Raw genomic sequence first — 26785 nt, 5'->3', positions numbered from 1 at the left:
TGTTGTAATAAGTTACTAGTAGAAATGCCTTTTTGTAAAAAGTGTCTCATTTCTTAATGCATGTAGATAAAATAATGCTGAAATAAGAAAGAATCAATTCAAAAGGAGAACTACAAGTGATGTCATTTAGACTAAAGTTAGACAATCTGATTTAGGTCACATGGGACAAAAATAACACAACAAAATACCACAGGGAAACTTTGTTAACTTATTTTTCAAACAAAGTCAACTAGCACAAGTCAGCCCAATACAAAGAACACATGAGCCAACCTTAGGTACAAAAACAAGTGATACCACTAAGCTTTTCACATTATTACACTAATAATCATTCAAAATGAAACAACTTATTAGCACATCAACTCAATCAGGCTTTGTTCTTTTCTTGTCCTTCATAAAGCCATTACAAAAACAATAACTGTATTTCTTTTGTACAACCTTCTTTTAATGACGAAAACATAATGAGACAAAGAATATAAATGGTGAACCTATGCAAAGTTCACTATAATTACTGAATAGAATTTTTAAGCGGAAAACATGTTGAACAATACAAAACGTGATTTATATCACGGAAATACTTTCAATATTTAAGTTTCCACAAACACGTTTTTCCATTCTTTGTTAAATACACAGAGCTGCATATGTGTCTTGGCAAATTGTGAAGAAGTTCAGAGAGTTTCATAGCAAAATGTTCTGGGACATCATATATTACACGTTGATAACAATCATTTCCTTTGGTACAAACTTCAAAATAGTATGGCACACATTCATGATGGCAATAACAACTACTGAAAAAGACGATTCAATGAATATCCGAACAGTAATGTCGGAGTGACATCTTGGTGAAAGTATTTCAATAAAAGCTTTGACTCCTTTATCTTTTATTTGTGTATGCTTAACCCTAACCATCCCCAACCAGCCAAACTCCAACACCATGCTTTGTTGGAATCTGTTAGGATGAGTACTGCACTAGTAAAATGACTCTGCTTTGAGTGGGATTAGGCATACCACAAATAAACAGAGTCCAATTGTTTTATGTGCACAGTTTACCATATGGTGTTGGGATTTGCAAGGATGAGGAAGGTTCCTAGTAAATCACCCCAGGGAGTTAAAGTTAACTCATATTATGTGAACCCATCTCCCAATACATTTTGTTCTAAACATGGTGCGATTGCCATGCTGTACTCAATTGTATTGAGCTCTTGGCATAAGCACAGTAGTTGCTCTAAATGGCAAGCTTTATTAGTTAAACAAAATGCATCCAGAGTAGCCTGCAATTGTTCAAATATTTTCAAGCAGTTCAATTCACTTTCCGCGCCATCAAGTATCTGCACGTCATTCACTCCCCATGATGCGGATGGGAGAGAAGTTAAAATGTTTTGCAGATGTATTTCAAGGTGTGAATGGCATATATTTATCCATTTTCAATTGGCTACCTTTTTTCATAATGTGCAAATGACGTTCTCATCCACAAACGCATATCTACATCCATACCTCCATGCATTCCATGTGGTTCATGATGGCTCCTGGTACATTCATCACTATGACGCTACCATGTACAAGAATTTACAACCAAATGAACGCAACAAAAGTTAACAGTAATTGAAATCTAACTTACCTCTGCATACCTTCCCTGGATTGTTTAAATTAAAAGTTTGACATTTCCACAATGTGTTGAAAAAGAACCACGAATACAAATGAACCATCACTTTGTGATACAAAAAGCAAGGGCCCAAACAAAATGTATCGTTATGCAATCATTTCAGTAAGACAATCACATACTTAGTGTTGAGATAACCACTTTAAACAAAACAAACCTAAACAGCATTACAGATTGCAAGAAATAAACATCAAGTTCAACTTAACAAACACATACAACTACTTTGACTACATTCATTCTTTCCCCCTTTAAGAGAGGAATTAATCTTTCACTTGTCTTCTTCAAGGTACAGCTTCTTTTGTAATTATTTCTCTCTTTCAAAAAAAAGAAGACAAAAGTAATACAATATTTACAACTGTTTGAACATTGAAATCTTTTTGCTGTTTATATACATTAATGTTCACTTTTTTTTCTTTGTATAAACAAATTGAAGTTATAACGGCAATGACCAATCTCACATACAAAACTATCTGATCTTGCTTGGACATCAGGAAACTTACTCAACTTTTGCGGATTTTCCGTAGTAAAGCAACTTTTCTCTTCTCAAAAATTCTTTTTGGAGTTTCAACACACTTTTCAATAAACGATAGAAACTACACATAACTGAACATAAAGGTGCTACTAGTACACACTGAACATCAATCTAAACTACTGCACTACAGGAACACTACACTTTGATTTCAATGCAAACATTCAGTGAAGAATTTCTTCTGCATTAACGAAAACAATCTTCTTATTTTCAGCGAAAATTATCATCATCTTAAAAAAACAAGGACATCCTTTCTTGAGAATCACATCATTTCACTTTTAACATCAAAGATAAAGAAAACAATTTGATGCTTCAACTATTTTTATTTGTGTCGACAATGAATATCAACATTTCCATCAACAACACCAAAAAAATGGAAAAAAATCCACCAACATGGAAATAAGGGGGGGGGGGGACTTGCACAAATACAATAATTTACATATTTTACAAATGTGTACATGTTATGTTTGTCCAACAGTGAAAATCGAATGAGTGAAAGATCATTGTCCTAAAATGCAATAAATGTCCAAGTCACTACTGGAGTGACTGCACCTGTGCATGCAAACACTTGTATTCTGTCATTTCAGACTACACCAGATATTAATGACTCCTGACTTCAGGTAACCTTTAACCAGATGACCTTTAACTCCCAGCTGTATCAGGAACTGAAATATTTTTTACACAACTGAAATACTCTCTTGATTGACCCTCACCTCTTAAACTAGCCTACTACCCTGACCTAACCGCTGACCTCTGATCTCTAACCTTCAACCAACCACCTGCTGTTGGCGTTCCAGCTCCTCTACCGACATGACCTTCTGTCCCTGAGGCAGCACGGCACCCATCTGGGGCAGGGGTTTGTTCAGCACGTCAGCTCCAAACCACTTGGCAAGTTGGTTGACTGGGGAGTGTCTGCCAGCGTTGCCGTTCATACCAATACCGCTGTCATCAATGTGGTTGTGGGACTGGGGTGGGGAGGCAAACTGTGTGCGATGCTGGGAAGGGTGGGGCTGATGCTGCTGTTGTTGCTGCTGATGATGCTGCTGCTGCTGCTGCTGTTGTTGGAATTGATGAGACTGGTGCTGTCCTGTTGACATCTCTGACATGTGCTTGAACATATCTGAAAGAGATATAGAAATCAGCTCATCAAAGGATCCAAGTATAAAAATGCACAACATACTGTGTCCAAGCTCTTCCATGCTCAAAACTCAGTCCACAAGCGGGTAAAGATACCTATTACAGTTTTCTTTTCCTTTGATATCATGTCACTGAAATCTTTGAAATATATAAACTGTTATCTTAATCTTATGGTTAAGATGACCACAGGCTTTGTGACAGGAAGCTTCCCGAATCCTCCAAAATCCTCCACTGTGCAGAGTCACTGGCTAGACTGCAAATCTAATAAAATATACTTCCTGGTGAATGTGGAATGATCTTGAAGGGTTGTTCACTGAATTGTCACAAACCTTGTTGGTTGAACTGCTGCTGGTTACTATGTGGCGGTCTGTGTTGAGGCTGCTGCTGCTGCTGTTGCTGCTGCTGCTGCTGCTGCTGTTGCTGTTTCTGCTGCATGCCAGCTGCTACTAACGCAGCCATCTGGTTGGCTCCTGGGAAGGCATTCATCTGATTCAGCAGCATCTGCATGGAGGCCATTGGGGGAGGGACGTTGGGACGGGACTGAGCCTAGAAGGAAAAAAGAAGCAAACCGCTGGAATGAATCCATGGATGGACATGATACCGCAAGATTCATCTTTTCAATATGTGAGTGCATTTCAGTTTTCCAGGTGATCACATATACAGTGATGTGGATGTGACACTGTCTTGTTTCTTGCAGGTTCATAGGTCAAAACAATTAAAATACATCGTCAAGAGCACTGTGAACAAAAACCTCCAACTGCCTGTAATGTTTGTTGCTAGCATGATTGATTATTCAAGTTTGGAAGTCTAGAGATGTTAGAGTATGTACCTGTTGTTGCATTTGTGGGAATGGTGCTGCACCTCTCATAGGTGGGGGCATACCACTAGCTTGTTGGAACAGCGCTCCACGAAGCAACGTGGCTTGAGCCAGGGCTGCCGCCTGGGCATGGGCTTGAGCTTGGGCAGCAGCAGGCGATGCCATCATGTTAGGATTCATCCGAGGGGGTAAGCCCCCAGGGCCAAATGGTGGTCGAGGGGAGACCCCACGATGGCCACCCATGCCTGGAGGGATTGGGGAGTGACTGTTAGGTCTGGCCGGCTGACGTAGGGGCCGGTTTCTATCCCCAGTGAAGTTATGGTCTGATGTTGGTTGTTGGTTAGTCTGGTGTTGGTGTTGCTGTTCTGGGTGCTTGATAGCATGTCTAGATGGAGAGGAATGGGGCATGGGCTGCTGCGGTTGCTGCATTCTCTGCTGTTGCTGCTGTTGACTTGTCAGGTTCTCCCCTTGCTGCATTGGCGGTCTTGGTGGGGTGCCATGCTGCTCTCCTCCTTGCTCACCACTATGCAGCACTCTGGCCTTGTGCATGGGTGATAAGCCACCATCGTGCTTCATAGCATTGCCGTCCATGCTTGAGGAATCCCCACCGACTGTAAGTTCTGAGGATGCCGATGATCGTGGGGGCGTAGCAGTGGTCAGAGTTACCGTTGGGGTCAGGATGCTGGGCGTTGTTTTGTCTCTGGAAGGGGTACGCTGAGGTGACCCTGGCATCATGTCTACGAAAAGGATTCAAAAGAATGGGCAGTGCTTTAGATCAGTGCTTTAATGAATACAGTGAGATAAAATAAGCAACAGATTATTTCCTAAGAATCCATCAACTTGTCTGTTTCATGAAAGAACTGCACATAAATCCTCCATAGCAAACATAACACTATTAAGTCATCCAAGAAAGAAATCCAAAACTTTTAGAAGATGAGAAGTTATCAGAGAGCAGGTCTTTTAAAATGACATAGTCCAATTCAAATTATGAAAAGTTGATGTCATGTCCCCCCTGAATGCTTTGCCAATTATAGTATACCAATACAGATACTTGACAGTTTCAACTTGGGAATGTATACATAGTATAGATACCAATTGAGACCATGCATGGACAGTTCATGAAGCTGTGTGGCTGAGTCATGATAGGCAAAGGTCACATCTGATGCTCAAAACCTTTGCACTTGTGGACAGAGATTAGCATCTTGCCAATTTCAGACTAAACGTGTTCAACGTGCAGTGTATTAGCTTGAAAGCCACCTGTGCAGTCCATGTTGTGTCAGCTGCATATACTGGCCTGTATTACACTATCAACGTAACTATGCAGTGGAAAAAAATGAACTGACAACATGCACAACAGAAGTAGCACCAAATTAGTCAGTAACAATACTGATATACACACTGATTTACTGCTGAAGACATAGTTATGCACAGAATCCACCAGAATCTCAAATGTGTAGACTCACCATTGGATTTGCCCTCAGCATCCTTCTGTTCACTATCTGTCTTAGCTTCAGGATTGCCAGCCATCTTAGCCTCAGCCCGTGTCTCATGCCACTTGCGAATCACTGACGTGGGCGTGAACGCAGTGGCATTCATCTTCGGCATTGACTACACAAACAACAAAATACAAACATGTTTCTTTTGAATTGCATATACACTTCTATTACACCAACTACTACCTCCTTGGCACTTTTGCTAGGCACCTTCCCCCCCCCCCCCAAAAAAAAAAAAAATCCTCCACTGTGTGAAAACCCAAATAGCACATACTAAATACTTGTAACTTTTACAGAGCATTGAGTTATGTGTAACTTTACAGTGGCTCAGCTATGTTATTAAGTAGCTTATATAACAATCAATCATTTCCTAGTGAAAACTTTCAAGAAAATGGGGTCCTTTTAAATGGTTTTGTCTTTATATTCAATGTGCAATCACAATTCACAGCCAGTGCATGGACATACCAATACATGAGAACACAAAGAGCCCAACTTCACTACTCCCTTCTCTTGTGACAAAGGTCTCAAATGCTTGTACTTATTTAATTGCCTGCACTGTTTGATTGTTTCATGCGTATGCTGGTTAAATGCCTGAGAAAAGATTGTATGGAGAATGGTTTCAAGCCTTTCTTTTCGACAGAAGGAAGCCGGAAGCCCTTTGTGTCAGTTGTAACATTTGATCACAGGTCACAACATGGTGAAGTTGGGCCCATCTTGAATGATACAGTATCCAATAGATTAGATTGTCTAGGCCTTACCTTTGTTGGTGTCTGTGGAGGGTTGACGTTGCTAGCAGGTATCTGATGTTGTCTATCAGACCCAAGTCCTTGACCCATGGAGCTGGGTGGCATCTGGCCTGGGAAGGCTGGTATAGGACCCTGGTTAGCTGGTCCTGGAGACTTGGATCTGTAACTAACAACCAAACTGTAAATGTTACCACTTGTGTAATCTTCAATTTTATCTATTTATAATTTTATCTATTTTTACGATCCAACTTCGGCCGATTACGCACGGAAAACGAACCTGTGAGTACTTGCAGTAGTCACTGGTTCCGGTCCTTCTTCATAGCATTGATTCTGTTAGCACGCGAAGGGTACCAGTGTACCATGCTGCACTCGTCTGCACACCTGACCAGCGCAACACGTGCATCTCAAGTACCGACACAGGAACTAGACCTACATAACCACAACCTCGGGCCCGAGCGAAAAATCACATAATCGCACTAATGGCAACGCATGGTCTTCAACTTCGTTCTCACATTGGGTGTTCAATATGTGCGTGCGGCATACATATCGATCAACAAAGTTTATGTCCGTAAGTAAATTTCGGATATTTCGGCAAGCAAAACTCATTATGAATAATTAACTAGCACATTCTACCCCCCTATTTTCTCAACGGATTCACATGATTCACGTTGGTGGACTTTTGAGGCCCAAAAACCCGGATTTCCGGAAAAAAACGGAGAAATCACATCCCTGTTTCTCGCTTCCCATGAGAGCTCCATGTGTACGCGAGCACGCGAGCATCCAACCACCTGCATATGGCGCGAAGTACGCACAACTAATTTTTATTCCGAATGTGCACAAAACCATAGCATCTTCACAACCAAGCATTCCCCATTACTCTCTTTATAAATGTTGAATGAGTATTTGTACCCAGACTCTGTACAGATCAGGAACCTCCTCAGAATGGCTTAGAAGGATCATATAATTTCTTACACCTTAAAAAAGTAAGTAGCGAGCTTTGACATATGTGGAGTGGACACAAAGTCAGAGGTAGATGAGCTGTACATCAAAGGAATGCATTCACTTGTCTCTACTGCCCTTCCCAAGGGCACTCCTGAAATTGAATTTCATAGATCTTATAAATTTTAATGGTCAGCAATGCCATGTGCACATGACCCATGTGCATGAAATGTAGACATGTACATTGTTTATGACAAGTGACCTACGCACAATGCTTTGTGGAAGTGATTCAAACTGTTGTGGAAGGGATTAGCAGTCATCAGCACCTTGGATAGGGCATTGGAAAGTGAATGAAGTGCACATGTGTAATTGAAAGCTTCTAACCTTGCCGACTCTCTGGCCATGAATTTCTCCTTCTGTAACTCCAGTTGTCTCTTGATCAATGCCTGCTGCAGGATGTTCTGGGTGTGCTTAGCCAGCTCCTGTGGGGAGGGTACACGTGGGCGGATCGGGGTGGCTGTGGGGCTAGATGGTATGACCGGGGAACGGGCGTTGGGTAAGAGGGGTGATGTGGCCCCGGGCAGGCCAAAGGGAATGGGGCTACGGCCACCAGGGAGGGGTGACTGCTGTCCAAAAGCTGTAGGGGGGTTTCAAAATGAAGATATGTGGTGAATAATTACTTGAGGGAAAATACGCTTACCACATAATGTCTGGATTAAGATCATTGAGCTGCTCAACACATAAATTTGTTAAAAGCAACTAAAAGGCACAAACTTTATTGATCTACTAACCACAGAATTCTGCTCTAATGAACATCATTCTGTGCTTACAGTAGTAACACAGTAATTCCATAGAGGCCATAAGCATCGAATCCTAAATAATACAATGTATGCAAAGACAAAAGCGAATATTCCTAGCAAAATTCTAAGAAACATTCTTACCATTAGCGAAGATTTTCTACTGTAGCAGAGATTCTCTGCTTATTGTAAGTAGAGTCATCAAATAAGACCCAATTGTGCTAAGCCAAATTGGGTTGCCAAATAAGGGCATATGACTGATTCTTTAATGCTATTTCTAAGCCCATTTATTGCATCATGTCGCCCTAAAATAATAAGGATCTTAACCACTATCAAGTCAAGGCTGCTGCATGAGACATCAACTTTTAAATGCAATGAAACTACACAGACATTAACCATTACTCCATTGAATATTTCCTTGAACCCTACCTGAATCTTTCCATATCTTCCACCATGCAAGAACCTAAACTCTACATTCTTGATACTTTAATTTTCGTGGGGCATCAAGCCTCATAGAGAGTAACAGTAGCTGGGCTCTACCTCCCTCAATCCTACACAAATTCCAGCAAGAAACTGTTGATGATTTGGAAGGTTCTAGAAGGATTGGGGTTAGTTAACTGACTGACCTATCGGTGAGGGGGTTCTAGGCGTGTGTTGCTGCTGAAGTAACGCCTGATGCAACAAATCCTGAGGGACTGCCGGTGACGGAACCCGACCCACAGGGCTGATGACCCCCTGGGGTGTGACCCCACCAGGGGGGCGTAATGCAGCGGCCAGGGTGGGGTTTGTAGTGGCTTGCTGCAGGAGGGCATTCATGACCTCTTGCTGGTTGGTTGGTGTAGGCTTCAGGAGATGAGGCTGGCGGTCATGGGAGGAGGGAGGGGCTTGGGACATGAAGGTGGCCATGACTTCCTGGTCAATGGGGGAAGGGACTCTGCAGGCAAAGATTTCACAAATCAAACAATTTTTAAAACCAAACTCCACTTTTAAAAACATTTTGCCAAATAACAGATATTTTTTTTTGTAAAGGGAGAATCTTGTTTTTAATGTTACAATTTAATTAGGCCCCTTTAACTAATAAATCACTCCAAATGTGTATTTTAGTATTCTGTAAAAGTCAGTGTTGTAGTCGAGTCACCAATGTCGAGTCCGAGTCTGAGTCACAAGCCTCGAGTCTGAGTCTCGAGTCACAAGCCTCGAGTCGGAGTCCGAGTCACGAGTCACTTGTTCTTAGTTGTTCACCAAACTAATCAATTTTTTAAAATTATTTTTTAATCATCCATTCTGTCTTTTAAGTAAATCCCAGTGTATATAGTTTACCTTATGTGTGTACATGTGGTTGTACACTTTTTGGCATGACACCGGGCCCTGGTGCTTGTCGTGCAGGCGCAAGGCGTGCATGCGCAGCCCCTGGATATGATTTTCCGTGTTTTGTCAATGGAGTAGAAAAGAATGCTACGTTCGTCGCACAAATACGTAATATTATGTTTTTTCTTTTGATGAAAATCATGACTCGAGTCACGAGTCACCAAGTTCGAGTCCAAATCATCATGGTCGAGTCGGAGTTCGAGTCAGAATCATTTTCCAATGTGACTCGAGTCGAGTCCGAGTCACGAAAAATGTGACTCGAGTCCGACTCGAGTCCGAGTCCTGGACTCGAGTCCTACAACACTGGTAAAAGTGTTATCTTTAGATCACCATTATTTTTTCATTTGAATATAAATAATTGATATGCAGCCTCAAGTTTGATTAAGGCCTATTTATAAGAGTAAATGCACTATCTTTGTTTTAGAAAATGAAAATAAACCAAAGATAAACACAAAAAGGCATGCTCTGAACCATGTTAATCCTAGCAGGATCATGTACTTTGGGTCTCCTCAGGACCAGTGAGGGGCACGCTGTGCCCCATTCCCCCTCAGAATTTCCTTTTTTGGGGCCGGATTTTTCTTAAATTTGACAGAAATGTTCATTTGGCTGGCACTTTATGATACAACTTCATGTGGTAGAGCTGTGGCCACCACAAGAGGGTGCTTTACCAAAACCAGTGTTTTTGGCATAATAATAAATTCTTTTATTCAAATGCTTGGAAATATGGCAAAGATGTTGAGTATTTATCCATCAATTATGTCCACAATTGGCTCTCAAGGCCACCGCTAGGGGGCTGTATTACCCTTTTTAGGGGTGGCATGTTTTTGAGTGACAAAAATGCGTAATTCCCTTATTTTATAAAATAACTACAATTTATGATGCTAAGTTTAGTTAATCAGTTACCATGGCATGGGAAACCAAATGACTTTGATACCAAATGCAACCCCAATAAAAAAAATAGGAAATTGTTACTAAATTTCATGTCAATCTGCTGAGACATTCCAGAGATATTACATAAAGTTTCCTTGTTGGCCACCCCCCCACCCCCTCCAGTCCTGATAGGATTAAGGGTGAATCAGTGATACTAAGTCAATGTTATTGTCATATTAAATCTTGATGTACACAGAATAGAAGTTTTATAAGAAGAACATAATATCTGTATACCTGTTGACAATATCAGGCACCAGTAGGGTCGGGGGTAGCCCCTGCGCTGGTGGCCGTCTTGCCTGGTTTCCCATCACCATCCCATGCTGTTGTTGCATCTGTTGTTGTTGTTGCTGATGCTGTTGGCTTTCAGCCATCATGGCCACCATGCTAGCAGCTGCAGCAGCAGCGCCAGGGTCCCGGGGGCTACTGATGCCATGATGAGGGGAGGGCTGGTGGGAGGGGCCATAGAGCATCTGGGAGGGGGGCTGAGGGGAGGGGGTCAATTGCTGACGTAGGAGTTGTACCTCGATGGGGGATAGGGAACGACCCTCTACTGGGTGTGGCTACAAGGACAGAAATGGAACCAAAGGATGGGAGATTTAATAACAGGGGCATAGTGACAATCTAGCTGTTTTGAAAGATTGATTCACTCTGTAGGCTATTCAATTCAATCTGACGGGTGCAAAAGCTTTTTGTAGCAACAATTAGTATGTCTTTCAAGTCACTCAAGTGCAATGGAAAAAAAGATAATGCAGAATTAGATGCTACTAGCAAAGATTAAGAAATATTTTGGGCTTAGTTAATTGTAAAACTCAACTGTATTATTATGCCAAACTTTGAACTTGGATCTGCTTGGATATAGTCACATACTGACAATTTGTTTCACATTTTTAAATCTCCTTTAACCAGTTCACGTTGGATGACAGATAAACATGCAACGAGCAAGGCCAGAAATATCTGTCTGCGACCCGCTCGCAGCGAGCAAGACCGGAAATATCAGGATGTGCTACCCGCAGATGACGGCCTGGGTCTGGTCATGTCAAAATAATCCTAGCGCAAACTGGTTATATAGTGCAAGGATTTGTTGTGTTAAGCCTATAAAAGATCCACCCAAAAGGCAGAGCAAAAATCACCACAATTTAAGTAAAGGTGTTAAAATGCTCACTTTAAAAAGAAACAATCTTCAACAGATCCAACATGAGGGAATTTGTTTAAATGTCTTTCAAAGATAAACAGAGATTTCAGGAAGGATGCAAATGTTGCAATGCCACCATATGATAACCTGTCTACTTACCATCTTGCCTGCAGGCAGGTTACCTGAGGCTCTCATGCTAGACACCAATCGATTGAATGCTGTCTGATCCTCCTTAGCTTGGCCTCCCATCATGGCAAACAGTCCCCCCACACCTCCACCACCAGCTCCACTGATAGGGGGCCTTGAGGGCTGTACCAGGGGCACATTGGGCGGGGTTGACCTGCCACGGGCTGGCTGTGGTGTGATTGAGGTCTGCTTTAGACTGGCCTCAATCTCAGCCAGGCTCTTCACATGGCCTGCAGGGGCTGTCAAGAGAAAAGACAGTTGATTATATGTAAATACTAGCAGGATGCCATGCTTAGCGTGTCACCCGCTAGCTGGGTGTCTTACAAATGATCAGTGTAATATCAAATCACGGTTTTTTGAGTCAGGTTTCAAAATGCATATTTAAATCGTACAAATTTGTATGATCGATAATAAAGGATCAACGTTATGTTTTACGTAATAGCAAAAGTGTAATAGTGAAATCGGAGCATATGTATACAACCATGGAGATTTATGATAAAACTAAGCCTCTCCATAAACCCTTGCATTTTGCCTTTTACAAAAAAATATGTGACACACAGACATCAGACAGACATCAGACAGACAGACATTAGACAGCGTAGGATCTTTTAATATAGGAGTTTGACCAATTCATTCCAAATGACACGTGTGATTCACATGACCACATAGACAAAATAATGTTAAATGTGTATTGATGTTTGGAGTATGTGTTATGAAATAGGTCAAATGCACAAAAGACACATGACAACATTCTACATGACATCAACTTCTTATGCAAGGCGAAAGAGTCACAGAGCAGACAAGTTGTCAAGGCAGTGCAAATCCTACTTATCATAGTTACTTTTATTAAGACTCTTTCAGTCTCAAGTGAATAGCTGTTCAAATAAAATGTAATCCAATGATGACCTGTAACCTGACGTGTGATGGTACTTGAGATTGATTCAAATACAACTCTACTCACAATGCGTCCTGGACAAATTGACATCCATTTTAAGGTGTTGTCCAACTGTATTCCTTTGACATAAGGCATCAAGGACTCTGCAGGGTTTTTTTTAGTGTTTTTGTTTTGATGCACACAAGTTTAATTGGAATTTATTTGTTGACATTGTTTTAGGTACACAGCTCCATGGCACATCTGTGATTTACTGAACACCAACATAAGCAGGACGTTAATTATTGAGATTATAGTGGCTTCATTGGGTTAAGCACTTGTTGGTACATTGCGTTGTCAATCTCTTCTATAGAATTGAAGATTGATGTACATTCTCTCATTCCTACCACCTCCTAGCCTTCAGTACATCCAACCAAGACAAAATCCCATGGTGAGAAACAGTGCTGTAGTCCAATCCAGCACAAGTAAATCACTAGTCTGGTTACAAGTACATCACAAGTCACATCATGGGTATTAGGAATGGAATGCTATTGTCGAAATTCCTTTGGATAGTTTTTGGCTTGAATTTAGACTAGATGACTTGTGATGGCCTTGTGAGGCATTGTGATGCACTGGACTACAACACTGGTGAGTAATTGATGACTTACCAGGGTGACTCTGCTGCATGGTTCGTCCCTGGCCACTCTGTAGAATATGTAGCAGAGAATGCTGTGTCTGGCCAGACATGTCTTGTTGATGGTTGTGTTGGCGGTGATGACGGTGGGGGGTGTGGTCACCCATAGGCTTGATAGGAGTGAAGACAGAGGCAGGGGACATCAATGCTGGACTACTACGACCAGTCAACTCTGTCAAAGAAAACAAATAGGAATGGTCCTGGATATTACACACGCCATTTGCATGCACAACATAATCGTTTACACGATATTATTTCATCTTGACACGCTAAATCTTGACGAAAAGGCCTATAATTCTGACCCATTTGTGATGCACGTCGTCGAAGCCATGCCGCTGTACGATGTTCCGTGCGGCAGCAGTGCCATCAGTATTCGTTGGTTCCCATCGCATGCTTACAGAATCGAAGCTATGATGTGGGCCAGGAACCAGTGACTACGGCCTACGTACGGTACCGGACCATGATGTTCCGTGCATGACTCAGTAGCGTAACAGGACGAATTTGGATCGTAGAAAATAACATACATCGGTGGAGAAAGAGACTTTCCGCAATTTAATTCTCAGAACATGATCTCTCTTCTCTGTGTATGTATTTGTCCGTTGAAATATATATTTTAACGAGATTTTACCGCTCGGACTTGATGATACACCGCAGCGTGTTTCTACAAAATTTTCGGCCACTGCACGTGCAGGTTCGTGCGGTCTCTGTATGCATAACAGGGCGCTCGGGCCGGATGTACGCTTTCCTGAGCCGCTTTTACCGATACTGTCCGCACTGGACTTATCGTCTCGGGAAAAGTGACCTGGTCAGTTTTCCTGGGCGCGTGGGAAGTTTTCCTGGGCAGCAGTTGGCCAGTAAAAGTAACCGCTGGACTCAGGAAAAGTAACTGAGAGGAAAACGTCCCAGGCTGTCCGCACTGGACTTAAAATGGGAAAAGTACCCATTGTCTCGGTTAGTTTGACCAAAAAAAGTCCAGTGCGGACAGGGCTTTAGAGTGTCTCACAACATCATGAACATGAACAATCTCAAACCCTCACCATTCAAGAAGTCCAACTCATCCTCATGCAGTGAGGATTTCCTGCTATTACTGCGGCTGTTGCTGTTGCTCCTGCTGCGATTGACCGTGGATGTGAAGAGATGGCTGAAACGGCTCTTGCCTGATCGCTCGGTCTCCTCAGGGCTTGCTACCATCTGTGACCAGCAGCAGGAAAAGTGCCGTTACAAACATGAGACAAATTTACCCTTACTCTCTCAGGCTTGAAGTTTACTTGTAGAGTTGTTTGGCAGGCAGGGATTAAGTGGGCTTTGACGGAAACTTGAGGGGCACAAGAAAATACAGCACAAATATGTCGTCTGCAGGGGAAATCCAGTAATTGCAAGTGGGCGTACAACCCTGGGCATGCCTGCTTAACTGTGTGTGTGTGATAAATTACAAGTCATGTGGTAGTATAGGATATAAAATAGATTAAGGGTCTGTGAGTAATATTCAACTCAGATGCATGTTTGCTTGTGTTCTTTGTATCTTGAATACAATGATAGATGCATCTCAGTATGATAAACCAAGACATACTAACCGGCATGGGGATCTGATCTGCAAACTTGAAGAAGTCATTGATGTCAAACTCTTTGCTAGGTGTGGTGGCCCTAGCGTTGGGCTTGTTCTCTGATCTCTCACGGGACAGGTCTGGGGAGCTGGAGCTTGCAGTCTCTGTGCTGCCTTTACGTTTCTGAACCGATGGTCCTGGTGAGGAAGACGAACATCATTAAATGTGTGTTCGGGAGGTATTATAACACTCTGTTTAAGACCGGTGGGAGTCTGGATGGGTAATTATCACCCATCCAGACTCCCACTGGTCTTAAACAGAGTGTTTAATACTGACCAAACACATATTTATTCACATTCACAAATACCTTTTCGGTAAAAAAAAAAATCTTTTCGGTCCAAAAATCAAAAAAGGCAAAAACTAAATGCTGCCAACCATTTTGTTCAACAATTTTACTTCATGTTTTACAAAACACCCCTCTGACTATAATATAGAATGCCCCTCCACAACTCGTTACCTTATAAGGACATTGGCGTGCGCGTCGAGCGTACTTCATGCAAAACGCAGCTGGGCTTGGTGTAGTGTGAATTTCTGACTATGAAATACTGATTCACATGGTGGTATTGCGCATGCATATGTGAGGAATGTGAACGTTCAACCAATGAAACGTTAAAAGGAACCGGATTTCATGGGAGTCCAAATTTCATGTGACACTGGAAAAGTGTTTAAGACCAGCTAGCCATGTCTTTATCATCCGTTTAAGACCGGCCATGTGACGGGCTCTCGACCAATAGGAATGCGTAAACTGTCTTAGGTATTTATGAATAATGGGTTTAAGATTGAGACCTGTGCGATATATGAGCAGAGTCATGTAACCAAATACTTCAAAACATTAGGAGATACAGCTTATTAGGTGAATCAAACTTGAGAACTAAGACTATATTCACCGAGTACAACTATTAGTACAGGAAATAGCACTCAATAGAATTGTGTACTACAATATATACATTGGGGTTTGGGTTAAAATAGGCATTCTTATGTGTCAAGCATGATTTAGTACAAGGACCTAAATGTGTCATAAAGCTTTCTTGTTTGAATTTGTTCCTGTGCAACCCACCTGCTTCCTTGGCCTCTGTGTCACTACCACTGTCATCCATGAGTTTACTGCTGAAGCCACGAAGCACAATGGTATCTGATTGGCTCTCAGGACCCTCTGTGAACCACTCAGGCTCCTCTTGCCTTGAGCTTCTCCCTGGGTTATAATAATAATAATAATGATAATTTGGGGGCTAATCATCCTTACTCACAGCTGAGAAGCTGAATTGCGAAGGACACGGCTACAACGTGGTTGAGCCGAAGACATGTAAAAGGCGCCTTTGACAGATCTTACTGTGAATCAGGAGGCTATTCAATTTTTGCAAATGATGGAAAAGCAGACTAAGCTAAGTTAGACTGTCAAACATGGGCATATTTGTTTGTGGCTATGGTTTTTCAATACATCAATGTCAACAACCAAAGCTGTAATCCCAAAACTGGATGACCTTTGACATTTAATCGCATTAGAATCATGACAGCATATGAATGTATGACTAGCTAGGCTCTCTTGGCTCACCTGTATGCCTTTACCTGGGTCGACCCAGGGAAGCTACTCACAAAGATGGAAATACTCACATGAGCGGTCTGCATTGCCATAGCTCCCACGTCTACTATACATCCTCTCTCTTCCTCTGTCCTCATATCTCCCACTGTCCCTCCGATCCCTGGGCTCTGCCTCCTCCTGGTCCAGGGAGCGGTTACGCGTGATGATCCTACCACTCCCGATACGTCGGGCGGGGACGCTGCGAGGCATGGCATCTTTGCTGCCCGCATCCCCGCGCTCAGTAAAGTTGGGTCCCAGGTGGGCTGGGAGGGAGGTGTTGAGTGGGGTGGTGACGCTACAACCGTGGCCAAAGCTGCGCCGCTGGGGGCTGAGGATGATGCCATCCTTGTCATCTTTCAGACGATCTTTGACATCACCTGTGGTATGGAAAGCACCAAAGAATCTTCATGTCATGAGCCCGTTTGGTACTCCAACAGCGCTTGCTTGCTTTTGCTTTCAGGCTAAACCATTTGTCATTTCATGCAAAAATCATACCAAAAAAACAGCCAAGTTGGAAGAAAAAGATGAAGTCTGAATGTAAGAAATCTTCAGAATGCACAATATTTGACACTATATTTTATGATCCAGCATGGCTATATTATCTGCAAGGTCAAGTCCAATCACTTACTTTACATAAGGCTTGATTCTTCTTAGAAGAAAAGAACAAAAATGTTGGTTCCTTCACAGTGGCATATCTTTATCATGTTCACACAGTATTTAAGTGTTTGCATGTCTTTGATTTGAAGACTTGAGTTTAACCCTAACTCCCTGGGTTTTTTGCTAGGATGCAACCTCAATCCTGCAAAATCCTGCAACTGCCTACATGTAAAAATTGCATACAGCCTCAATCCTGCAAAATCCTTCATTATTTAATGAGTGTTGTCCTTGCAGGGGTGACCACAGCCTCAATCCTACAAAATCCTCCGGCAATCACTGTGAATGTGTTGAGGTAGAGCCAGTGACATCCTGGAGCAGTGCGGAGGATTTCAAGTATAATCTAGGCTTAACTTTACGCACTGCTGAGCATAAACAACACAAGGTCCGGCCTAAGACCTTGATGCAGTGCATCCTCCAAACTCAGCTATACATTTTTGCCATATAGCCTCAATCCTGCAAAATCCTCCATTTTGCAAAGAGGATTTTGGAGGATTTGGGAAGATTAGGTTTAAGGAAAATGTTGATTCCTTGTGCCTTGAGAGGAAAGAGACATTAAAAAAAAATATCGAAATTTGTTGAGACTATCAAACCTGGAAATTTCTTTCTGTCCCTGCCGCCTTCCTGTAGGGTCAAAGGTGAAGGTCCCCGTGACCTCTTGCCTGATAACGCACCATGCCACTTCTCCGGATCCCATGTACCACTCTCACTATACAAAAAAAAATTAGACATATTTATCAATAAATAAGGTTCATCAATTCGCCTCGGGAATCCAGTCTGTTCTTTACTCAAAAGAAGTGAGTTCATTGTAAATCTCCAACATTCAAATAAAGGAGGCACAAGTAGCCCCTCAATGCTGACATTATGGGGAGTGGTACATATGGAAAGACCATGGCATGACAAATGCCTAATGCATGCAGGTATACATGGACAAGGATTAGAACAAGAATAGGCCTGCCTAGACGAGATGAAGCCCAATGTCTTACCTAAGGACATTACCTGTATTAATACTCAATTACTCAGTCAGTCACAAGACAAAAGGCTGGCTCTTGGGGCCAGCATGTCAAGCAGTAAACTGGCTTTCTTTCTATCTAAATGTCAGGTTACATAGCACCCTGTTTTCTTCACACACTTTTGTTCACACACTTGGCTCTCTCATGTATTAACCATAACCCTCCCAGATCTCAACGTCCAGCAGGAGGGTCTGGCTGGATTTTGGAGGATTGGGGAATGTAGAAGCAGCCCACTATGACTTTACACGCAGTTTCGTGACTAGCCTTGGTCAAGGCGCTAGTTGTTATTCATCCGGCCGTAGCGCGGTAAACGATATCTTCACTAGCACTATGCATGCAGTCATTATGTCTATGCATGCAGTGCATTAAAAATACAGCAAAAAACGACCTCACGCGGCCACTATTTTTATGCAAATCAGTTGGACCCAATCTAGCGCCTTGGTTCAATCGTCCATGTGAGATTTGGGGGAGGTGCTCATTATGTTAATAGCCTTAGCTGACCTTAAATGTCGTTTTCTTATTGGTCGATCGTTGCGTGGAAACTTGCACAGTGAAACGTGGCACCGTACATAAATCCATACACGTACACGTTGTGTGTCTCTGCACACGGCACCAATGCACAAAAACTGTGGTTCCTGTCACGTCCGCAAAAGGCGAATAGCTGCAAATAATTTTATGACGTCCGGATTTACCAAGGTGTGATTGGACACTCCACATATTAGCCCCGCCTACACTTATCTGTATTCGCATACGAGGTCGAGCGCTAGAAATCCAGCACAAAATAAAGAAAAACATAAGCTTTTGCCGACGATTGAACTAAGGCGCTAGATTGGGTCCAACTGATTTGCATAGAAATGGTGGCCGCGTGAGGTCGCTGTTCGCGCTGTATTTGTAATGCACCACATGCATAGCGCTAGCGAGGATATCGTTTACCGCGCTACGGCTGGATGAATAACAACTAGCGCCTTGACCAAGGCTACTTCGTGACCTAAAGGTATGGTGTAGAGATTGTGTCAATGGTTCCTGCAGAGTGGAGGATTTTGGAGGATCGAAGAACGTTCCAGAGAGACTTTGCTTCAGGGAGCAACAGTTAAGGTGTGAATGGTAAGGCAATGGGATCCATGGCAGATGTAAGACTGTAATTGCCCCAGACATGATCAACAATGACTGCAATGGACTATTAATCATGCAGTGTATCAGCACTATACTCACTCGCAATATTCCTCTGCTAAGCACAGTGGTCTCCTCTTGCTGGCTGGGCTGTCTCGTAGATTGTACAGTGTCTCCTGTCAATGACATCACAGAAAAGCTTGACATAGTACAAATTGTGATTTGTCATTATTGGGGGCAGAAAGCCACACCTGTAATTGATAGACATGTTAATTGATTGAATTCTTATTTAAGAGAGCCTTGCAGAGTGCAAATTGGATGTGCACTACCCAAAAAGATAATAATGACTTTTATTTAACAATGTTAAAGGATTCCTACATGAGTTTATTTGGGTACTGAATGCACTCTCTTTTTAATGAGAACACCACATCCTAATTTAGGCAAAGCAGTTAGCATTGACACGAGATGCAATTGTTTATTAACTTATAGAAATGGTTTCCTCATAGTTTTCAGGAATTTCTTCTTGCAAAGTTGACATGACAAATACATCATTCTTGATTTGCATGGAATTACACACTCCAATGATATTGGCTATTGCTGTTCTTTGTAAAATGTGTTTTTATTCTTGTTATATGAGACATTCTACAGATTCCAACAACTGTTTCTTTATATTCCACATTTTTAACACCTGGAAGATTATGAAAGTGTCTCACAGCCATCATATGAATGATCAAGTAGAATTACCAGGGAGTAATGATAGACAAGATAAAAGAAAGCAACTATGTGATATAAATATCAAAATCTGCATCACAATACTAGATGATGAATACAGTTAGACAAATGCAAAAGGGCAATCGTATTTTGACATTCTTCAACATTCTGAGTGCCGTTGTCTTCATACTGGTTGAACTATCGATTTCCTTTTTTGCATACATATATACATGTATACTTAAACCCAATATGCAGGTTTTGTTTTTTTACAAATACACACCACTCAAACAAAAGGTCTTTTATTGTGATGCTTGTACATGTAGTTCGGAAGATTTCATAAATTGTTCAATATTCAGCCATGTCCACTTTTGTGTGGAATTGCCTAAAACTATTTCAGGTAACAAAAGTCAGAATTTTTGAACAACAAGTCTCTGAATTGTGAACACTTCATATACATGTACCTCTAAAGTGAGGTTGATAACAAATTAACAACATCTATAGCAGCTGCAAACATCAGGAAAACAAAAGCCAAATCTAAAGGGCATGTGAGGAACTTGTTGACGAGTACAAGTTGTACAGCGCATACATACATGTATGTCAAACAGCTTACATATTTGGATGCTTGTTTTATAACCTTGGTATTGACATACTGATCAACTACAGAAAGAAGCAGCATAATGTTGGACATGTGTGACTTTTCTCTAATAGTATACATGTAGATAACTTACAGCATCATATTGCCACTTGACTATCTTAGCCTTGGCAGGGGTCTCAGGTCCTCTCTTGCTCTTGTCTCCACCTTCTTCCTCCTTCTCTCCACTCTCCCCGTCAGGCTCTGACTTCTTAATCATCCTCCTGACAGATGTGATAAGAAGCAAAACAAAGGCATGACTGAGGCGGTAAGATTAGGCCTGTGTGGGAGTTGTTGACCCAATCAAACTTTACTCCTGGTCAATCATTTCAAGTTGATGGAGACACCCCTCAAACTGGAAACCTCCCACAGCCTTCATAATCCACATGGTTGTTGGGAAGTTTTTGAAGGGTTTAGGAAAGAATATGACGAGCTAAGCCACTATGGGGCTTGATGCCCACTATAATATAAAGCTCAAATTTAACCCTCCTTTGCAAACATACATGTACACTCTGTACCAAGTAGTTCTTTCAGTCAAAATTAAACAAGAAAATGTTTTCAACAGTTAAGAATTCCCAGCCTACATAAGGTAGGATTGAATGGTTGGGACTGTTTGAGTAGCTTGATTCAGCTATGCTTTGACTCCCGGTGAGTGCTAATTAAAACAGCTGTTACCACAACTTGCCTGCTTTGTCTGTTGACCCAGTTTGACTAGTCACAGTGCTTGCTTGACATATGATCTGACTGCTGGTGACTAGCCTTTGTTAAAAGTGTAGCAGGGGAAGTGTAAGGGAATTTTGACTGTCTGTGACTGTTTAAGTAGCAGGAGGGCTACAGAATGTGCCTTTCTTTGAAGGTACATGTACATTTAGCATACATGTACATGTACATAAGAAGTTGTATTCATTTACTACATGCATTTTACTGCATAATTGCGTAAAATTATACCAGGCCCATATATGATCAATACATTACAAAAGTGCATAAAATAAAGGCTGAATTGTTATAAGTCGAAGTAATAACCATGACAAATTAGCAACTAAATAAAACATGATATATTTAGAACATTACTTTGCACATATTGCTGAGACGGCAAGTCACGCTACATGTAAAGCAAGTAGTGATAACGTTCATCACACAAATCATAGGCCTATTAGGTTACATGTCCAAATCATGAACAAAATGACTAAATGTACATACATGATGTGTTAAATTACACTAAACATGGATGGTGTAATAAATACAATACATGCAACTGTACAGTGTGCATAAGTGACACAATGTGCAACTGCATTCAAATGGTGTGAAACTACCAGTAATCCTTATCCATGAATACACATGGACACATACATGAACTTACATACATGTTATGAGAACACAAATTTAAAAAACAAGTTCATGGATGCCTGTACATGTACATGTACAAAGTACATGTACACTGCTGCCAACCTCGTTCCCATGGGTAATATCTTGCTGCACCGTGTTGGTTTCAATCATGTATTGCGCAATCTTAACCCCTGGAATTGTGTTATTTAAATCTCCCACTATTGTGTAATTTAAATCTCCCACTTGGAGATTTAAATTAAGACTGCAGTCGAAGCGTTTAACGCCCGACGCAGTGCTTTCAATTTTGAAGGATTTTCTTGGGGTAGAAACAATACTATTGTTTATCTATAAAGTGCAGGCATCACGCAGTCTTGAAAATAATGTTCGAACAGTACGTAATGTGACGTGCAAGACATAACGTGAGCGCATATACATGTAGGGCGCGCAGCCTTCCCAATATGTGTGCAGTACGCTCTGAATCGTCAATCAGCCTCGGTTTCAAACTCTACAAGGCCACGATAGTGAAGGAATGCACACACAGTCTATGGAGACGAGGCTGTACTGCTACTTGATGTATACAACGTGGGTACAACCTGTACAAAGATTATATTTGTACTGCTGTGATACATTCACTGCCCAAAAGCCTGAAACTGCCACAGAATTCAGTCACATGCATTGCTGCCAGGAGGGCGTGGTGTGTGACACCCCCACCTCTTAAATTGTTTCTTTTGTCATCAAACTGTCATTCTTTTCAGCCAAATCATGTCACCATGAAAAAGTGCCACCTAGTGTCAGGTGGTGTCAATTTCCATGTGTTACTGCATTCAGTGGGCCGTCTGCAACTCAATCTTTCTTTCTTTCTTTTTTTGCTTGGAGCCATCTTGAATTTTTCAAAGTCCACCATTTTGCAGGCAACCAATTGTTCATTTAAAGTACGCCAAGTTCCGTCCAAAGCAATGGAGCCATGGATGTACATACATGTACATGTACCTTCCTAAAATACTGTAAAATCCTCCAGAATTCCCCTTGTAGAATTAGAAGGATCTAGATTTGAGAGGGCGATCATTAAAGAGGCAACCTGTAGGATTTCTGATGTACACGTAAGCATGCAAAACTATGTGGAATTCAACAGCCGAGTTAACATGGGTGCTGCACTCTATTTAAACTGGTAAAACATGCAGTTCAAAATGTTTGACTATGTCGATTGTCCAGAGAATCTCAGGTTGTAAGTAAGGGGATCTCAGGATTAGACTAGTCCAAAAATTTGGGACTCTCAATACTGTGTATGAGAGTCCCAAATCTTAAGGTATTGAAAACATGCAACACAAAACAATAGACTGGCACCTGAAACAACCAGTCCAACAACTCTTCAGTACTGCATCAATCAACTGTGCCAAAAGAAACATGTGGCATGAACCGGGAACTAGTCCCTATTTACTACACATTTTTCCATAGTCAGCCACCAGACTAATGACACTGAATTAAGGCTTCAGTGGAAATTGGAATTACAAATGGTGGTGGTTAGGTTTACATACCTTTGGGAAGAAAAGAGGAATTTCGCCTTCAATTCGGGAAACATCCTTGTCACAAACGCCTTGTTTGAAGCTGCCATTTTGAATTCAGAAAAAGTAGACTTGTCCATGGCTCTGGCTAGACCATGTAGACCGTTTCTTGGCAAGCATCAGACAGACCAATCACAGGGCACTTTGACTGGTCACCTGACCAATTAAAATGCCCTGTGATTGATCAGGTGACCAATCAAAGTGTCCTGTGATTGGTCTGTCTGATGCTTGCCAGGATACAGTGTAGCCAGAGCCATATATACAAGTCTACTTTTCGTGAATTCAAAATGGCAGCCTCAAACAAGGCGTTTATGACAATTGAAGGTGAAATTCCTCTTTTCTTCCCAAAGGTATGTGAACCTAACCACCACCATTTGTATTTCCAATTTCCACTGAAACCTACAGGGGCGCATCAGGCAGTTTGAGGACTGTTTTTGGGGTGAAATCTGAAGATTTTGATTGGGGGTACGAGTGAAAATGGCAACAAAACATTATTGGTAACGCAATACGGCTATGCACCTAGGACTCTACCATCACCCGACCATGTCCAAATGTAATTTTAAAAAGGTGATTCGTAGAGTCCTAGTTACTTGGACTAAGTACGCATGAGCATGAGGGCTTCCAACTTAATCCAAGTTCCATACCAAATATCACGTGAACAAAAAAAAACACTCTAGATTTCAATCAACTTCCGAAAAACACAACTTTCATGACTGTTCAGGTAATTCAGCATGTATTGCTGTGTGGCTGTAAAAGTTCAGACACATTTATGGGGCTATGAAAGCAAAAAAATCATGAATGTAAAAGAGGTGTCTTAACTTAAAACAATTCAATTAATTTTAGGCCCAAGCATGCCAAGTCAATTAGGCCTAGTTGCCATACTCTTCTTACAAGAAAAGCATGTGAATTGTTTACATTTACCACAAAAACATCTTCAATTGCTTGCAGGCAGAGGCAGCAGCCATTTTGGTTCACCCATGCAACCAAGGCTGTAATCACTCATACACATGCACTACCCAATTACCTTTCCTAGACCGAATACAATGACAAAACCAAACGGTGAACAGTTACTGGTTAGTTAAGGCCAACTCACAGAAAAGGCTGCCTGCAAGCATCAAAATTCTAATCATGATGCCCCATAGAAAGCGAACCACTCAACGAGAACTGTCTATTATCTTCACCCGTTAGTCCTGACTATTACAATGCCAGGAATTTGGAAGGAGACGGCCACAAACAAAGAACAGACGACAAGTGAATTACCAGCTCTAGGAAAGACAGCCACGCACTTCGTTGTGGTGAGTGCACGCACAACACTCAGGAGCGCCGTTCCCTGCCACGTCGCGAAGCTAGTCAACTTTCACTCGTATTTTTGTACCGTTGTGTTGCACTTCTTGAACACTTACAGTCGACAAATACAAAAAGGATAAAATAAAACTGTCACAGGATCAGAGCGTAGGGGGAACGGACGGTTATATATCTAAGGGACATGACATTTTGACGGAATTTAAAGGGTTTAAACGACAACAGTTCACCAGTCTAAATCAAACTTATTCACGCACAATTGTAAGTGCCCGGATGTAAACAAGTTACCACAGGCGCATGACCTTTAACCTTCCTTGCCTCGTCAGTCTGGTTCTCGTAAATTGATTATTACTAATTTACAGGCGTAGAGGCTGGGATGAGCTCTTACTTTAAAGGTACAAGCGATGGTTCGCTACAAAATCTCAAATTGCTTGAAACTTTCACATCATTATTTTAAATTTCAAATAACATGCTTGGAAAAAGGCCTGCATTTAACATTTTATTATATTTAGAACTAAAAGTGGTGGGCAGCCGTGTTAGTCAGGCCATGGAGGCACAAAATCAAATAGATAATACTATCACTTTAAATGACTAACTAGAGTGAAGTGTGCATAAGCTTTCGTAGCTTGTAACTACTTAATCAGATGCAACGAAGAGGGGCATCATCATGCAAGGTTTATAAGGGTACATGTACAGCATATTCAGAGAATAAAATACAAACGCGGATGCAAGCTTTAAAAAAAGGAGCAAATTTCGAGGTATATATAAGAAGAGGGTCGATCTTGACGGGGGCGTGTGAACGTGTTTGAACTACGTTGCTCTAACTAACCAACCAACCGACCATGGACCAACCAACAAATCACGCAAGCTCCCCGGCCCTCGGCCCTCCCTCCCCAAATTGCCCCAGCTTAAAATTATATATGTAAGGCCAAAAAAAAAAGTCTCCGGTTTCTGGTATGCGCGCGCGTCACCGTAGTCATATATATGCGCGTCGGCAAAATGAAAAAGTTTTTTTTTAATGAAAGATGATGTCTCAAAACCGCCAAACTCACTGGTTTGACTGGAATCCTGCTGCTGCACAATTTTAACGTGTTTTTAGATTAGGTTATGGTCGAGAATAAGCTTTATGTGGCCTCTCTGGACTCCCATATAATTTGCACTAGTTTATTCGGGCACCATTTGCAGTCATCAGCCGACATTTGAAGCAAAAAAGTCAGGATAAAAAAAAAAAAAAAAGCTGCGTCGCCGCACCACTTTTTGGGCAAGCTCCATACCAGAAACCGGAGACTTTTTTTTTTGGCCTTATAACTGCCTTTTCGGTGGCATAATAACTGGGGTCAGTGGGATGGGGTTGGGCACGGGCCTCTAGTCTGGTTCCCCGACCTGACAATTTCCCCCGACGTCTACACGTCTAAATTGTAGGTCAGGCAGCCTCCGTGGCTAAAAATAAACATGACGACATTGACGGCCCTTTTTCAAAGCTCGACTTCGTTTCCGAATTCGCTTTATCACATAAAGCTTTTAATGTTCCGATAATTTTTTTTTTAAATAAATCACTTGCTTCATATATCATAGTTATGATATACAGTTTAATACTTCTGTAAAAAAAACATTGACTAATTTTAACCTGGAATCTTCAAAGTTGGACACCCAAACAGCACTGTTAGCAGGCGGAGCCGAATTGAGACCACGCCGCGTTTTGGAAAATGCCGGTAACGGTCGTCAAATTCAAACTAGTGCATGACGCAGCAAAAAGTTCGCCCCTCGTATACGATCCGAGTGCAAAATCGTCGTTGAATTTCAAGTTTTCTAAATAAAAGCAATGGATATTAATTATCAACTAGTTTTTTTTAAGTTTTTAATAAGCAATTAGCAATTAATAAAACCTATATTATACTCGGAAATACTCGGACACTATCCGAGTGATTGTCGACGAAATGAATTCGGCAAACTTCGGACAGTTTCGGAAAAAGGAGGAATTCCTCCCGTTTTAGTCA

At 41.7% G+C, this 26785-nt stretch overlaps 1 protein-coding gene across 6 annotated transcripts; it reads right to left on the bottom strand.

Annotated features, from left to right (window-relative positions):
* Window positions 1-1981: 1981 nt before the first annotated feature.
* On the bottom strand, window positions 1982-25069 carry LOC119727005 (eukaryotic translation initiation factor 4E transporter-like). Of its 6 annotated transcripts, none has more exons than XM_038198877.1 (18): window positions 24747-25069; window positions 20696-20822; window positions 19359-19432; window positions 17727-17842; window positions 16512-16856; window positions 15958-16092; window positions 14871-15037; window positions 14334-14487; window positions 13271-13468; window positions 11705-11970; window positions 10648-10973; window positions 8742-9049; window positions 7703-7955; window positions 6392-6545; window positions 5604-5748; window positions 4153-4877; window positions 3653-3869; window positions 1982-3306 (listed from the first exon to the last, which is right to left on the bottom strand). In XM_038198877.1, the coding sequence occupies exons 2-18, from the start codon at window positions 20816-20818 to the stop codon at window positions 2954-2956; spliced, it is 4059 nt and encodes a 1352-aa protein (XP_038054805.1). In that variant the 5' UTR covers window positions 20819-20822; window positions 24747-25069; the 3' UTR covers window positions 1982-2953. The 6 variants fall into 6 exon arrangements, with proteins under 6 accessions (XP_038054805.1, XP_038054808.1, XP_038054806.1 ...); XM_038198880.1 differs by lacking the exon at window positions 24747-25069 and adding an exon at window positions 24668-24740; XM_038198878.1 differs by lacking the exon at window positions 24747-25069 and adding an exon at window positions 24580-24728.
* Window positions 25070-26785: the final 1716 nt, after the last annotated feature.

Source organism: Patiria miniata, unplaced genomic scaffold (assembly GCF_015706575.1).
Source record: "Patiria miniata isolate m_02_andy unplaced genomic scaffold, ASM1570657v1 HiC_scaffold_2, whole genome shotgun sequence".
Classification (NCBI taxonomy): Eukaryota; Metazoa; Echinodermata; class Asteroidea; order Valvatida; family Asterinidae; genus Patiria; species Patiria miniata.
Note: the sequence above shows the minus strand (reverse complement) of the source record. Positions and strands in the feature narration are given on the sequence as shown.